At 42.9% G+C, this 13,049-nt stretch overlaps 3 protein-coding genes across 3 annotated transcripts; 1 reads left to right on the forward strand and 2 right to left on the reverse strand.

The window, feature by feature from the left end:
- Positions 1-6,461: 6,461 nt before the first annotated feature.
- On the reverse strand, positions 6,462-8,492 carry Z519_01003 (uncharacterized protein; the record flags this gene model as incomplete). The annotated part of the gene is made up of 3 exons (XM_016758760.1): positions 6,462-6,895; positions 7,753-7,999; positions 8,058-8,492. 3 exons carry the CDS (start codon positions 8,490-8,492, stop codon positions 6,462-6,464), a joined length of 1,116 nt encoding a protein of 371 aa, XP_016624088.1.
- A 581-nt stretch (positions 8,493-9,073) lies between these two features.
- On the forward strand, positions 9,074-10,893 carry Z519_01004 (uncharacterized protein; the record flags this gene model as incomplete). The annotated part of the gene is made up of 4 exons (XM_016758761.1): positions 9,074-9,370; positions 9,422-10,061; positions 10,123-10,445; positions 10,510-10,893. The coding sequence occupies 4 exons, from the start codon at positions 9,074-9,076 to the stop codon at positions 10,891-10,893; spliced, it is 1,644 nt and encodes a 547-aa protein (XP_016624089.1).
- Positions 10,894-11,261: 368 nt separating this feature from the next.
- Z519_01005 (fumarylacetoacetase) lies at positions 11,262-12,635 on the reverse strand (the record flags this gene model as incomplete). The annotated part of the gene is made up of 2 exons (XM_016758762.1): positions 11,262-11,620; positions 11,684-12,635. 2 exons carry the CDS (start codon positions 12,633-12,635, stop codon positions 11,262-11,264), a joined length of 1,311 nt encoding a protein of 436 aa, XP_016624090.1.
- Between the last annotated feature and the right edge of the window lie 414 nt (positions 12,636-13,049).

Consider the following 13,049-nt stretch of genomic DNA (forward strand, 5'->3'; position numbering starts at 1 on the left):
CGTGATATGCCCTGTTGGCTCTGTTGGCCCTGTTGGCCCTGTTGACAGAGCGCACAGAGCGCACAGAGCGCACAGAGCACAGGCATTATATATACACCCTCGTTACCCCTACATAGTTACACTCTCTCCGTAGCCAACTCATGTTATCTACTGGACTATACAGTTCTTAGTAACAGAGAAACCTTGCTCATATCGCGTGTGATCCACAACCAGCTCATGCTATACCAGGATTGTTGCTGAGAACCCTAACCCAGTTAGGATCAGTAGGGATCCTTAACATTTAGAAAATAGCTTAAGTTCTAAGTATAGAGGCTTAAGCCTATATTTCGAAAAGCCAACCGTGCTTATAAGGTTAGCGGCGATGCCGACCTCTTCGATCTTAGAGAGGTTTAGCATTTGCTAGACGTCTTAATAAACGTTTTCACCTTTTATTAGTGATATTAAGAGATGAAGAAATAATACTAATTAGAACAGTGACTCCCTCTCTTCCGGCCTCTTCTACCTTCGTTAATGACGATGAGAAGAATTTTAGCTCGGGTTTCGATATACTTATCCTTCTCACTCGATTCGAGTAAGAAATCACTAATAGTAAAATAGACTAGAGTACTAGTTATTCTAGTAACTTCTTCTCTTCTCTCTCCTCTTCTCTAGCTTCGCCGATCTTAAAGAAGACTATTATCTCTTTCTTCTCTTTCGCTGTCGCCGTCCGCGCTCGTTAGAGAGTACCGAACGTATAGTTAGCTACTCTTCGCGGCCCTAAAATATGAATCGAATATATAAATTAAGAACGTCTCTAGGCCTATAGCCGCTAAGACAACGATGTCTCTAAACGACGTCGTTCTTCTCGTTTATAGTATTAATATTAGAGTTATATAGAATATAAGTGAATAGTAGGGTTATATTGTTCTTAGGAGATAGATCGGGACCTCTCTAAAATATAGAATATATATAGATAGTAGAGTAATACTTATTCTTAGAGATAGGTCGGGACCCCTAAAACGACCTATAAGGGTATCGCCTTTACGTAGCGTAGATTATAAGTAACTCTTTATAGTAAAACTAAGTATACTCCCACTTAATTTAGATAAGAGATATTTCTCATTAAGTACGTACGCCGTGCTTTTCGTCGAACTCTCTAATCATTTTTCGTATAAGGGCATCGGTGAAGTATTTTCTAGATTCCTATGTATTGTGTTTATGGCCCCACCCTAGTTATTTAACTAACTAACGTCGTCTTACTTCCTTTCCTTAAGCGTCTAGAATCTATTCTACATCGAACTCTTTCTCTTTATTTATATTAATAGATAAAAAAGGAAGAGTTCCTTAGCGTTAATAATAAGTCTAAAGAAGTAAAACGTAAAATATTAAATGAATTCGTTTATAACGCTTAGATAGAGTAAGTTAATAAACATTTTTATCTATTCGTTATTTAACGTAGAAAGGCTCTATATACTTATTAGAGAGTTTCTTACTAGCTTTACGTAACTTAATATTTTTCGTTAAGAGTATAACTAGATCGCCCGCTATAAATTCTATATTCTTACGGTGCTAATTATAGTAGCTCTTAACCTTTTCTTACGTTCTTTACTAGAATTCTCGTAAGTGAGCTCGTATAGCTAAAATCTTCTTAGTATTTTATTTTACTCTCTTATAAATTAAGAGCGGTTCCTTTCCATCTAATTCGGGTGAATAAGGACCTTTAAGATTTCTTTTTATACTAGGTTTATAGTTATACACTATCTAGAACGGTATAGCATTAATCGTACTATTCCGGCTATTATTAATAGCCCATTCTACACTGCTGAGTAATTTAGCTCAGTTACTTTATTCATCATTTAGATAGCATCTTAAGTAGTATTTAAGCACTTAATTTAGCCGCTCTATTTATCCGTCTATCTATAGATAAAAAGCGGTTAATAGCTTTCTCTTAACCGTGAGATAATAGCACATCGTCTCTTAATACTTCGACGTAAATAGGGAGTCTCTATTACTTATAATTATTTTAGGCATTCTATATCTCGAGAAGACTTTATTAATTAAGACCGTCTTTAATTTCTAGGCCGTTATGTCTTACTTATATAAAATGAGACGCACCATTTTTAAGTGCCTATCTACTACCACTAGCACCGCGTCGTAGACGCTATTCCGATGCTTAGACGGTGGTAGCTCTACGATGAAGTCCATAGTAATACCTTATTAGGGCTTTATCGGCGGAGCTAGAGAGACTAGCTCTCTATAAGGCTTATATCTTAGAACCTTTATTCTTTAGTATACATCATAAGTATCTATATACTCGTAAACGTCCCTCTTCACCCTAGGCCACTAGTAATAACGCTAAATAACTTCGAGCGTTCTAGCTCGCCTAAAGTAACCCCCGTCCTAAGGATTATTATAATTAATCCTTAGGATCTTAGCCTTAATCGTTAAATCATTGAGAATATAAATAAGTCTATTTCGTCGGACTATTCTCGCTTAATCTAGTGTCTAATGCCCTTCATCTACGGAGGTTATCTATATTCGTGCGTCTACGAACCGATTAAGACTCTACGCCTCCCGAATCTAAGCTTCTAGATTTACTCTCTTATCTAATTCGGGTGAGAAAGTCGGCGCTCTTTCTCTTTTAGGGGTCGCCTAGCTTATATTTACTAGGCGACCGTCCTCGATGAGTTCATTTAACTCATCGCTCTTCTACTCTAGCTCTACTTCGTTAGTAGAAGATATTAGACTAAAAATAGTGTTCCATTCACTATTCCTTAGATACGGTTTTCGTAACGACTACGCTCTCGTTAATACCGTAATTCGAATAGCGCTAATCGATATCGATACTTCACCGTCTTCACCCGATTCGGGTGGAGGCTCTGAGCGTAGGGCTATAAGTTTATATAGTATATTACCCTATTTATTAGCACTTAAAATTACTCGCTTATAATTAGGTCTTCTAAATAAGCTATTAGCGAAGTTTTTCTTATCTACCCTCCATTCAATACGAAAATTAAATATTACTAGGTCTTCTACTTAGCGTATTTATCTCTTTCGAGCTAATATCTTTATATTTATAAAGTAGGTTAGCGCTTTATAATTAGTGACTATAGTCACTATCTTAGAGAGGGCTTCTAGATAATACCTTCATTCCTTAAATGCGTATATAATCGCTAGTATTTCCTAGTCACTCGTAGAGTACCGAATTTCCTTAGATTTATATTTACGAAAGTAGAAGACTATAGATTTTTAAACGAATAAAGATTTCTTATTCGTTTTAGATAAGGAAATAGTGACCTTCTAAGATAATATATCTTCTAGTTCACTATTAAAGATATCGGTCTCTACTCTTACCTCTAGATCTAGATCGTAATAATGAAGTAGAGAGACTCTTTTAAAGCGCTTCTTAAGCTCTTAAAAAGCCTCATTTACTTTTAGAGTCTATTCTAAAGGGTCCTTCTTTACGCTATACTTTATTTCTTTTAGTAGATCTATAATTAGCGCCACCACTCTTAAGAAATTACGAATGAAGTCCCTATAAAAATTAGTAAATTCTAGGAATATCTAGATATTTCTAAATATCTAGAGAATAGATTATTCTCGAATAGCTACTACTCTCTAAGGATTTATTGAAACTCCTTCCTTATTAACGATGAAGCCTAGAAATGTTATTTCTCTTATATAGAACTCGCATTTACTAAGTTTAATGAAAAGCCGTGATTTTCGGAATCTTTCGAGCACTTATTTAATATAATTCTTATATTCTTTCTCTATTCTACTAAAGATTAGAATATCGTCCATATATATAATGTAGAAAACGTTTAATAAGCTCTTTAGGAACTCGTCCACGTATACCTAGAAAGTAGCTGGGGCATTCGTTAGCTTAAAAGACATTACTAAGTACTCGAACTACCCATATTTAGTGCGGAATACTGTTTTCTACTGGTTCTCTACCTTAATAGGGATTCTATGGTAAGCATCTCGTAGATCTAGCTTTATAAAGAGTTTTGCTTCTACTAGGCGATTAAGAATCTTAGATATTAAGGGTAATAAATAACGATTCTTAATCGTGACCTTATTTAGCCCTCTATAGTCTATATAGAGGCGAAGTCCTCCGTCTTTCTTTAGAATAAATAGAATAGAAGCCCTAGTAGGTGAGATACTTCGTTAAATTCACCCTTTTATTAATATATTATCGAGGTATTTCCTTAGAGCCTCGAGTTCTCTATTACTTAAAGGGTAGATGGGCTTATAGGGTACTATTATACCTAGCGTAAGATTAATTATATACTCTACCCTCGACACTAATAGAATTTAAGTCTCGCCCGGATCTAATGTTACGTCGCTATAGCTAGTATAAAGAGAAGATATATCTCCGTTCTTACTTAATACGAGAGTTCGGAGGCGGGTGAAACACTACTCTACCCGATTCGGGTAAGAAACTCTTTAAGATTTCTCTAAAGATTAATATTATATAATGTAGATTTTATTCTTCTTTTAAATAAGCTCTTACGCTATAATTATACTAATTCGAGTTTAGCGATCTAGATCTCTTACTATCTAGATATCATCTCTAAAATTAATATCGAGATTAATTACTTTAAGCTAGCGTATACCGAGTATTATATCGAATCTCTCGATATTCGTAGATAATAAATTAAGTCTAGCCTTAGTAGTCCTTCCCCGGTCATTAATGGTCTAAACCTCGAGGCTATGACGGCCGTAAATAGTAATCTACCGTTTATTCATAGCCTTTCTAAATATATCTAGTGAAACGCCTTTTAAACTAAGCCTAATAATAGTTATCTATGAGATGAAGTCGTCCTGTGCCCCATAGTCCATAAGGGCCCGTAATCGATGCTTCTCGCCCTTTACTCGGACTATTACTTAAATGCTCACACAGCGTTACTTTAATACGCCGTGTCTCGTAGACTAAATATACTCTAATGCGATAGCTACGTTTATTATATTAGTATCTATTTTTTTGTACCCTTTTTAGGGTAATTCCGTACTAGATACCCTTTCTTATAGCAATTATAGCACTTAGGAATAAATAAGGACGTTAATTTTTCTCTCTACTTAGCTTTGAGCTTAGCTAATACGTTTAGCGAACTAAATGTATTTTTTTCCTCCCGATTTAGGTGGGAAGTTCTATTCTCACTTTCTATTATAGCCATCGATGTCTTTTACTTTAGGAGCTCATTTCTTTTTCCTAAAGTATTCTTCTTCTTAGCCTTACCCTTTTACTTATTCGTAAAACGTATCTTATAGCGATAGGCGACCGTAAGAATAGTATCTCTATTAAGACGTACCTTCTATGGCTCTATCATAACTACGTTACGAATATTAAACTATAGATTATAAAGGAAACGCTACATCTTTTACTCGACTTCCGTAAGCCTTAATATCTTTATCTCGGTTTCTACTTACTCTAGTTTATATAAGTATTAACGAATACTCTATTCTTTTCATTACTTTCTAAACTAAGTAGTATAAGTGGCCTTAAAAGTACGAGTTTAAGAGTTTTTAATAATATCTCGAAGGAACGTAAGGAATTTCTCTTAACTAGCGGATACGTTACGTTATCTATAATATATCTAACGAGGCTCTTTATCTAGCTAGATTATTACCGTTTAGATAGCTCGCTTAGTTACCTTAGAGTCTATTAGGTCCTAGTGATAGAACTCGAAATACATCTCGATACTCATAATAAACTTAATTAAGGCCTAGTAACTACCCTTATTAAAATACTTCGGGGGGTCCGCCTTAAAGATTTTCGCGTAGCTAGCTAAATTATCTATAGCTAGTCGCTTATTATTCTCACTCGATTTAGGTGGAAGACTTCGAGAATATACTATAGTCTCTTACATTAATCTCTATTCTACACTAAGAGTACCCCCTCTCCGTAGATAATGGATTCGGTCTATTTATTCTCGCCGTATTCTTTCTCTTTTAAGTCTAGATAGTTCGGCCTATAATTATTTATCATCTATTTCTTCGAGATCACTTACGTCCGTAGGCGTAAAAATGAGGTGTCGCGGGTCTATAGGGCCCGTAGTAATCGCAGGGTCTTCATCGACAGTCCCCGACGAGACCTCGGGCGCCCCATTGTCTCGGGGCGATGGGGGGTTCATTCTCACCTAATTTAGGTTGGAACTTACCCTAGTAAGGATAATTTTTAGGGGTCTCCCTAGAATCGTATGTAGCTACTACTAGCTCGATAGTGTCACTACGTAATAGATAAGCGTTAAGAATTATTAGGGATCTACGCAACGCAGTAGATATAAAGGAATTAAAGTAGCTAAATGCCTTATTCTATTTACGTAGCCCTATTAACAACGACTTAACGCTTAAGAAAAAGAAAGAGTTCTCTCTCAGCCGATTTAGGTGAGAGGAGACTCTTATAGCTTCCCCTCTTTCTGTTACGTGAAAAGGGTAAGGCAGCGTTAACCGATAGCCTTGTGCCTTAACCGTCCTTTGCCTTATCCTTTCCTTTTCTTTCTATACCGTCCACCCGATTCGGGTGGAGGGCGTAGAGTACTTGGGGACAACGGTGGGTTCGTGACAATTTGGCTATTTGCACCGTCACATCCCGCGATATATGTCGCCGAGAACTTCTTCGTGCCCGATGGTGTAACAACATCCACCCACGCGTTGTTTTCATCTTGCCCTATGGCGACGACCTTGTGATCCCAACAGATAGTCACGTTCGGTTGCTGTACTAGGCGTTCGTAGAGGATCTGGCCCAGTTGGTTGAGTGGAAGGCAGATCATACGGTCCGGATCATCTTCCAGGACGCGATGATTGAGTCCTGCTAGGAACAGGCCATCAAGTTTGCGCCAGCAGAAAACGTTTGGGTGGAAACCCCGTTCGCGGATCGCATCCAGCACACCCGATCGTCGTAGCTCATAGACCGCTGGCGGACCATAGTGAGTGGCTCGTGGTTGTTCATCCAGGTTGGTTCACTTCTCCAGAACCTGGACTGGTATCCCAGCTTGCGAAAGCAACAAGGACAACAACAACCCAGCAGGTCCTGCTCCAACCACAATGACCCATGGTATCAAAGTCATGATGTCGGAGTTCAGCAATTACCAACGACGGCCCTATGGTATATGTTTCATTAGGGTACAGGGAACAAGTTTTTAACTCTACCAGCCGGAGTGGATTTTTGTCTATGAAACAATTTCTCGGCTCGATATACTTTCAATTGGCAGCCTGCGGATCACCATACCTTGCAGGGCCACGAAGAAATGGGTTTTGGGCTCCTTAGTAGCCTAGATCACCGGTAGCAGTGCCGTTTGCATGGCATCACCTAGTGGGGGAACCGCGAATTCTACCCACATTTCAACCTCCACAATTTCCCTTTCAGGAACGTCACACCGATGCAAAGCCTCAGCAAAAGTCTGATGCGTGAAGCGATTTCCCCTAGAATACTGGGCGGAAACAGTCACCGCCTTTGGGAGGTCCCTGAACAACATACTGGGGTTGAATCATGGCCCCTAGAGATTGGCTACACCTCCCACTTGCCACTGGCGCAATAATTATAGCATTACCCGTCCATCTAAGCGACGTCCCCATTGACATCAGTGACACACTACCCACAGTCGAGTCTGCCTGACCGATGTCTGTCACGAAGAACTGCTAGTAGTTAGACGGCTTGCCCGCTCTCTTCTGCCTTCTTGACAACATTCAGAACCCATTCAATTGTCTCATCCTTTGCAGTCAAATTGGGGCAATGGCCCGCCTTGATACTTGTGACATCAACCTTCCGACCACTCGCTTCAGCAATCATAGCGATCATTTCTCTTTGAAAATCAGGAGGGCCCGCCAAGTCTTCCTCACACAACAAGTATGAAACTGGAATATCCTTGTATCCAGCGTGTGTTAGTTGGTTGCCGAAACTCTGCGCAGAATGCTTTGCAAAGCCCGTGACAATGGCCTCGCCCTCCCCAAGAGGCAGGTCTTGACAAATTATTCTAGCGGTCGCCGCTGGATCCTCCATTAACATCCAACCATCTTCCTAGGGATCAGGGTCAGACATAGACGAGGTACAGGCAACCTTTTGCTGAGAGACTTACGTCAATGGACACCAAGGGCCTTTTCTCGTTGGGAAACCTGCCCAGGAGAGAAGTAGCTGAGTTTCCAATTGCAGGGACAAGGCAGGATATGAAAGCGAGCTGGACGATCCCTCCGGGTTTGCCCTGAGCCTTCCTCTCCTCCTTTCCTAGTCCCTTTGTGCTTTGGGAGATCGGGATACCGGCATACGAGTGGCCCATAAGAATCACGTCTTTGCCCTGATCGGCAAGTTTCTCAGCCGCCTGCGCAATCACCGCCGCGTCGTCGTACATGGAAGGTGCCGGACCCTCTTTACCTTGTCGGCTGCTTAGTCCAACGGTAGGCGGATGGATGCCTTTGATCTCGTAGCCTGCCTCAGAGACGGCATCGAAGAGCGGTTGATAGACCGGCAACAGAACGTAAGATCCAGGGATAAAGATGATCGAAGGTTTTGACATGCTTACTATCACGTTAAGAAAGTCTTTGGATCAGATAGGTCAAGTCCGCCTAAGATGTGCAGTTAGTTATTTGGGAATTGAAGGCTTCCAGAGTCGCTGAAGGGGTACTTGTGTAAAATATACGATGGGCAAAGAATCCCCGTACCTAGTTACTTACTTCTCCTCATTCCGGAGCGGAATAACTGTATTCCAATAACTTGATTGGTCCTCGCTGTCCGTCAATCGACTAAGTCAGACCCATTATCCGAGCTCACCACTGTATATAAAAAGCGAGTTGATTTATAATTGCCGGATTGTCAAGAAACACGGATGAATTAATGGGGGCATTCGGAAAAAGTTCGGACCCAAGGGTACGTCTTGCCGGACCACCTGACCAGCATTCCTTGGGGCAATGCCGCCGGATATCCCGAGTATGCGAGGGTAATCCACTGATGCTTCACGAAATAGTTCAGTTTGGTCCGCTAGATCTTTTTTTCGAACTGCCAGTGCGCAGCCAAGTGCTCCAACTTTAATCTTCAAAAGCCTCGAGGTGCCAATATTCTATACAAGAGTAACGAGCCAAGATTGTTCACTCCTGCGTTATGAATGACAAAATTCCAGAAGTGCTGCCGGTTACGGCAGCACAGTTCCGAGCGATGCTTCCATTAGCCGACCGCTTGACCACTTTCTCAAGTTGGGCGTTCATTTGCGGTGCACTTATTGTTTTTGTTCTCTGGCTATCTGATAGTACAGACGTGCCTTTTATTCACAATCTTCCTTCTGCTCCTGGCCTTCCAATAGTGGGGAACCTCGTCCAGCTAGGTACGGAGCAGCCACGACGTTTAGCAGAGTTGTCGAAGAAGTATGGCCCCGTTTTCCAGGTCAGATTGGGAAATAAGGTAGGTGCTCTCATATGTTGAACATTGCGGCGGTGATTAATCTAGTCTCAGCGATTCGTCGTTGCAAACAGCTTCGAGTCTATCAAGCAACTCTGGATCAACAACCAATCAAGTCTGATATCTCGTCCTACATTGCACACATTTCATAACGTTCTTTCATCTTCCCAAGGCTTTACTATCGGCACCTCCCCATGGGACGAGTCTTGTAAGCGACGACGGAAAGTTGCTGCCGCTGCACTGAATCGGCCATCCGTTGTCGGCTACATGCCTCTTATCGACTTGGAATCCTGTGTCAGTATCAAAGAGCTAGTGCAACAACTAGGTAACACTGAATCCCAGGTGGATCTCGACCCTTATCCATTATTTCAGCGACTTGCTCTCAACCTCAGCTTGACTCTCGGCTACGGATTTCGCATCGAGGGCTCCGTTGACAACGAGCTCTTGCGAGAGATCATCACTGTGGAACGCGGAATTAGCACCCTCCGGAGCACAAGCAACAACTGGCAAGACTTTGTACCGTTGTTGAGGATATTTTCCAGAAGAACCAATGAAGCATCCGACCTTCGGCACCGGCGGGATGTCTATCTTGAATACTTGTTGCAGAAACTCAAGGACAGGATTGCAATGGGACATCATGTTTCCTGTATTACAGGCAAAATCCTGCAAGATCCCGAATGCAAGCTCACCCATGGTAAGTAATCTGTTGCCACAAGGCTTCTCATCTCATACATCTGCTAATATATGTAATACAGCGGAAATAAAATCGCTCTGCGTGACTATGATCGCAGGGGGCCTTGACACAACGCCCGCTTGTCTTTTACTCGGTATAGCCATTCTTTCAGGCCCCCAAGGTCCCTCGCTTCAGAAAAGACTCCTCGACGACATTCATAAGATATATGGAGAAGGGAAGGCCTGGGTAAAGTGCCTCGAGGACGAGAAGTGCGAGTATGTGAAGGCCTTTTGCAAAGAGGTGCTCCGCTTTTGGACCGTCATCCCCATGTCTCTGCCCCGCTTAAGCATCAAAGACGTCGTGTGGCAAGATGCGATCATTCCTGCTGGCACTACATTCCTTATGGTACGTGTGAACGAAATGCTACCAGAATTTTCGTGATGTGCTGACAAGTATTTGTGTCAATAAGAACGCCTGGGCAGCAGACTTTGATCCTGATCGTTTCAAGTGTCCCCAAGAATTCAGCCCAGAGCGATTCCTGGACATTCCAGAAGGCTCAGGGACGGAACACTTTGCCTTCGGAGCGGGCTCACGCATGTGTACCGGATCGCATTTGGCGTACAGGGAGATGTATGTCACATTTATACGCATGCTCCTTGCATTCGAAGTGCTTCCTGCCACCGACCCAGGCCAAAGACCGATCTTGACGGGTCCCCTCGAGTGCAACGCCAACCCATCGGGACTGTCCATTGAGCCAAAGGCATTTAAGATCGGGTTTCGCGTACGCGACGACGCGTGTCTTGAGAAGTGGTTCGAGGAAACCGAGAACGCGACAAAGCACATCGATGGATAGTTTATTAGTCTATCGAATACTATTTTGAGGCGTTTGTATATGCCGCGTTCTCTGTTGGAAGTGATAGCTCAGACTCGATCAGCCAGAATATCTAACATATTCCCCAAGTTTAGACAGACTCCATTCTTCCAAGATTGAGCGAGACTACCCTAGGCAATTAGGTCCGTTACAGACGTCGCTTCAGGCGTCTAGACATGCATGCATCCCCATCGACTCAGAGGCATCAAGACTTGGTTCCTTTACATTGGGCGGATTAGGGTGATCAAGGAACAATCACACCTCCCCGTTGTTTCCTTGGCCGAAGTGTCAGCTCTCTCAGCTCGTTTATGATAACTAAGTAGACAAGCTCTAGCTTGAAGTTCTGTCTATCAGGTTTCTAACCATGACGGCTTGGGCGCTGGTAGGATAGTTCCTGAGCACTCACCAAATCCTACCAGCTCCGAATAGTCGCCGCCACACCAGCCTCGAATGGTGACACGATCACCATCCTCTAAGAAAGTACGTTTAATCGTGGGAGATACATCATAACTCCGTTTTCCTCCATGGGAAGCCTCGAGCAAAGAGCCTAGAGTTCCGGGCTCTGCGCCGCTGATTGTTCCTGACCCGATGAGATCACCAACTTCCAGAGGGCAGCCTCCTATTGTGTGATGAGCAATCATCTGTGCGAAGGAATACACGAGATTGCGGCCGTTCGTGCGTGACAAAGTTACGGATTCACCATCAGTTGCTTGTTGGAGCACTTGTCAGTAATTGAATCCAGCAAAAAGGGTGGGTACAGGGTTCGACTTACTTGTCAACTCAACTTCTAAATTCATGTCGTAAACATTCTCCTTGCGCGCTTCCTGCAGATATGGGTGCAGCTTCGTCTCATTCAATATTCCGGGAGTACGAAACATGTCCAGGGCGTCTTTCAGCACAACCCAAGGACTGATGGTGGTTGCGAAAGTTTTGGCATTAAAAGGGCCCAAGGGGACTGCCTCCCAGGCTTGTATATCCCGAGCGGACCAGTCATTCAGTAGAACAAGGCCAAAGATGTGCTTTTCCGCCTCATTTACGTCGATGGGCTCACCAAGTTGGTTTCCTTTGCATAGAAGCGCGCCCAACTCGAGCTCAATGTCAAGCCGACGACATGGTCCAAAGCTTGACTCGGCTGCAGACGGGTTTTCTAAGAATTGTCCCAGAGGCCGATGTATACCTGTGCCCGAAAGCACGACCGATGAGGCTCGTGAGTTATAGGCCACCGGCAAATGGAAATAGTTGGGTTGCAAGGCCTTGGTGGGGTCCCTAAATATGCACCCACAATTGTATGCATGGTTTTTGCCGGCAAAGAAATCGGTGTACCCTCCAATCTTCATGGGTAGATGTAGTGTGACTTGATCTCTCCTGAAGAGACTCGCGCGTTGGGTTTCGATGTTGTCTCTTAGAACGCCAGGGAAAGAGGTTTCCTTTGCAAAGACATCTTGCAAGAACCTGCGCACCTTGGTGTGGACATCCTGACCTAGTGCGGCAAAATCATTCAGGCTGGGCTTCGAGAAAGTTGCAATGTGAGTAGCAGGGAAATCTTGAAGCTCCATGAAGCCCTGGTGGCGGGAAAACTCATGCAAGTCCAGGACATGGTCCCCGATAGCGATTGCCGCGTGCTTCTCGATTGAGGATGAAGTTGAAATGATTCCGAACGGTATATTTGCCCGCGAAAAGTGCGAACCCTTGGGGATATCCAGCCAGCTGTCATGAGTCGCCATGACTCTTGTTGTCGAATGCTATATCTGAACACTCATAATTGATACACACTGGCTCTTAAGATACAATGCCGAGCTTGCGTCCATCCTATCTGATGATATTACAGCTTGCGACTCAGAAAGTGCTATTGGCCGTTTGAGAAATCCAGCCCGGGTTTTCCGGCGGATGGTCTGCGACCTCTTTCGTTCCGGTGAAACCAGACGAAAGTAGTCAACCAATGCATATCTCTCGCTAAATGTGTTTGGAGATGAGTAATATTGACACAACATCAAGTCTGGCTGATGGTCCAGGCGGACTCTTCATTGTGTGCTCGGCCAAAAGCAAAAAGCAGATCTACCTTCTTCTGACTTGGGGCCACGGCGCACGAGCATCGTTGCTGATGGCTCTTGATCAGGAGTCAGGACCCCTTTCACAAA

The sequence above is a fragment of the Cladophialophora bantiana genome (genome assembly GCF_000835475.1).
Source record: "Cladophialophora bantiana CBS 173.52 unplaced genomic scaffold supercont1.2, whole genome shotgun sequence".
Lineage (NCBI taxonomy): Eukaryota > Fungi > Ascomycota > Eurotiomycetes > Chaetothyriales > Herpotrichiellaceae > Cladophialophora > Cladophialophora bantiana.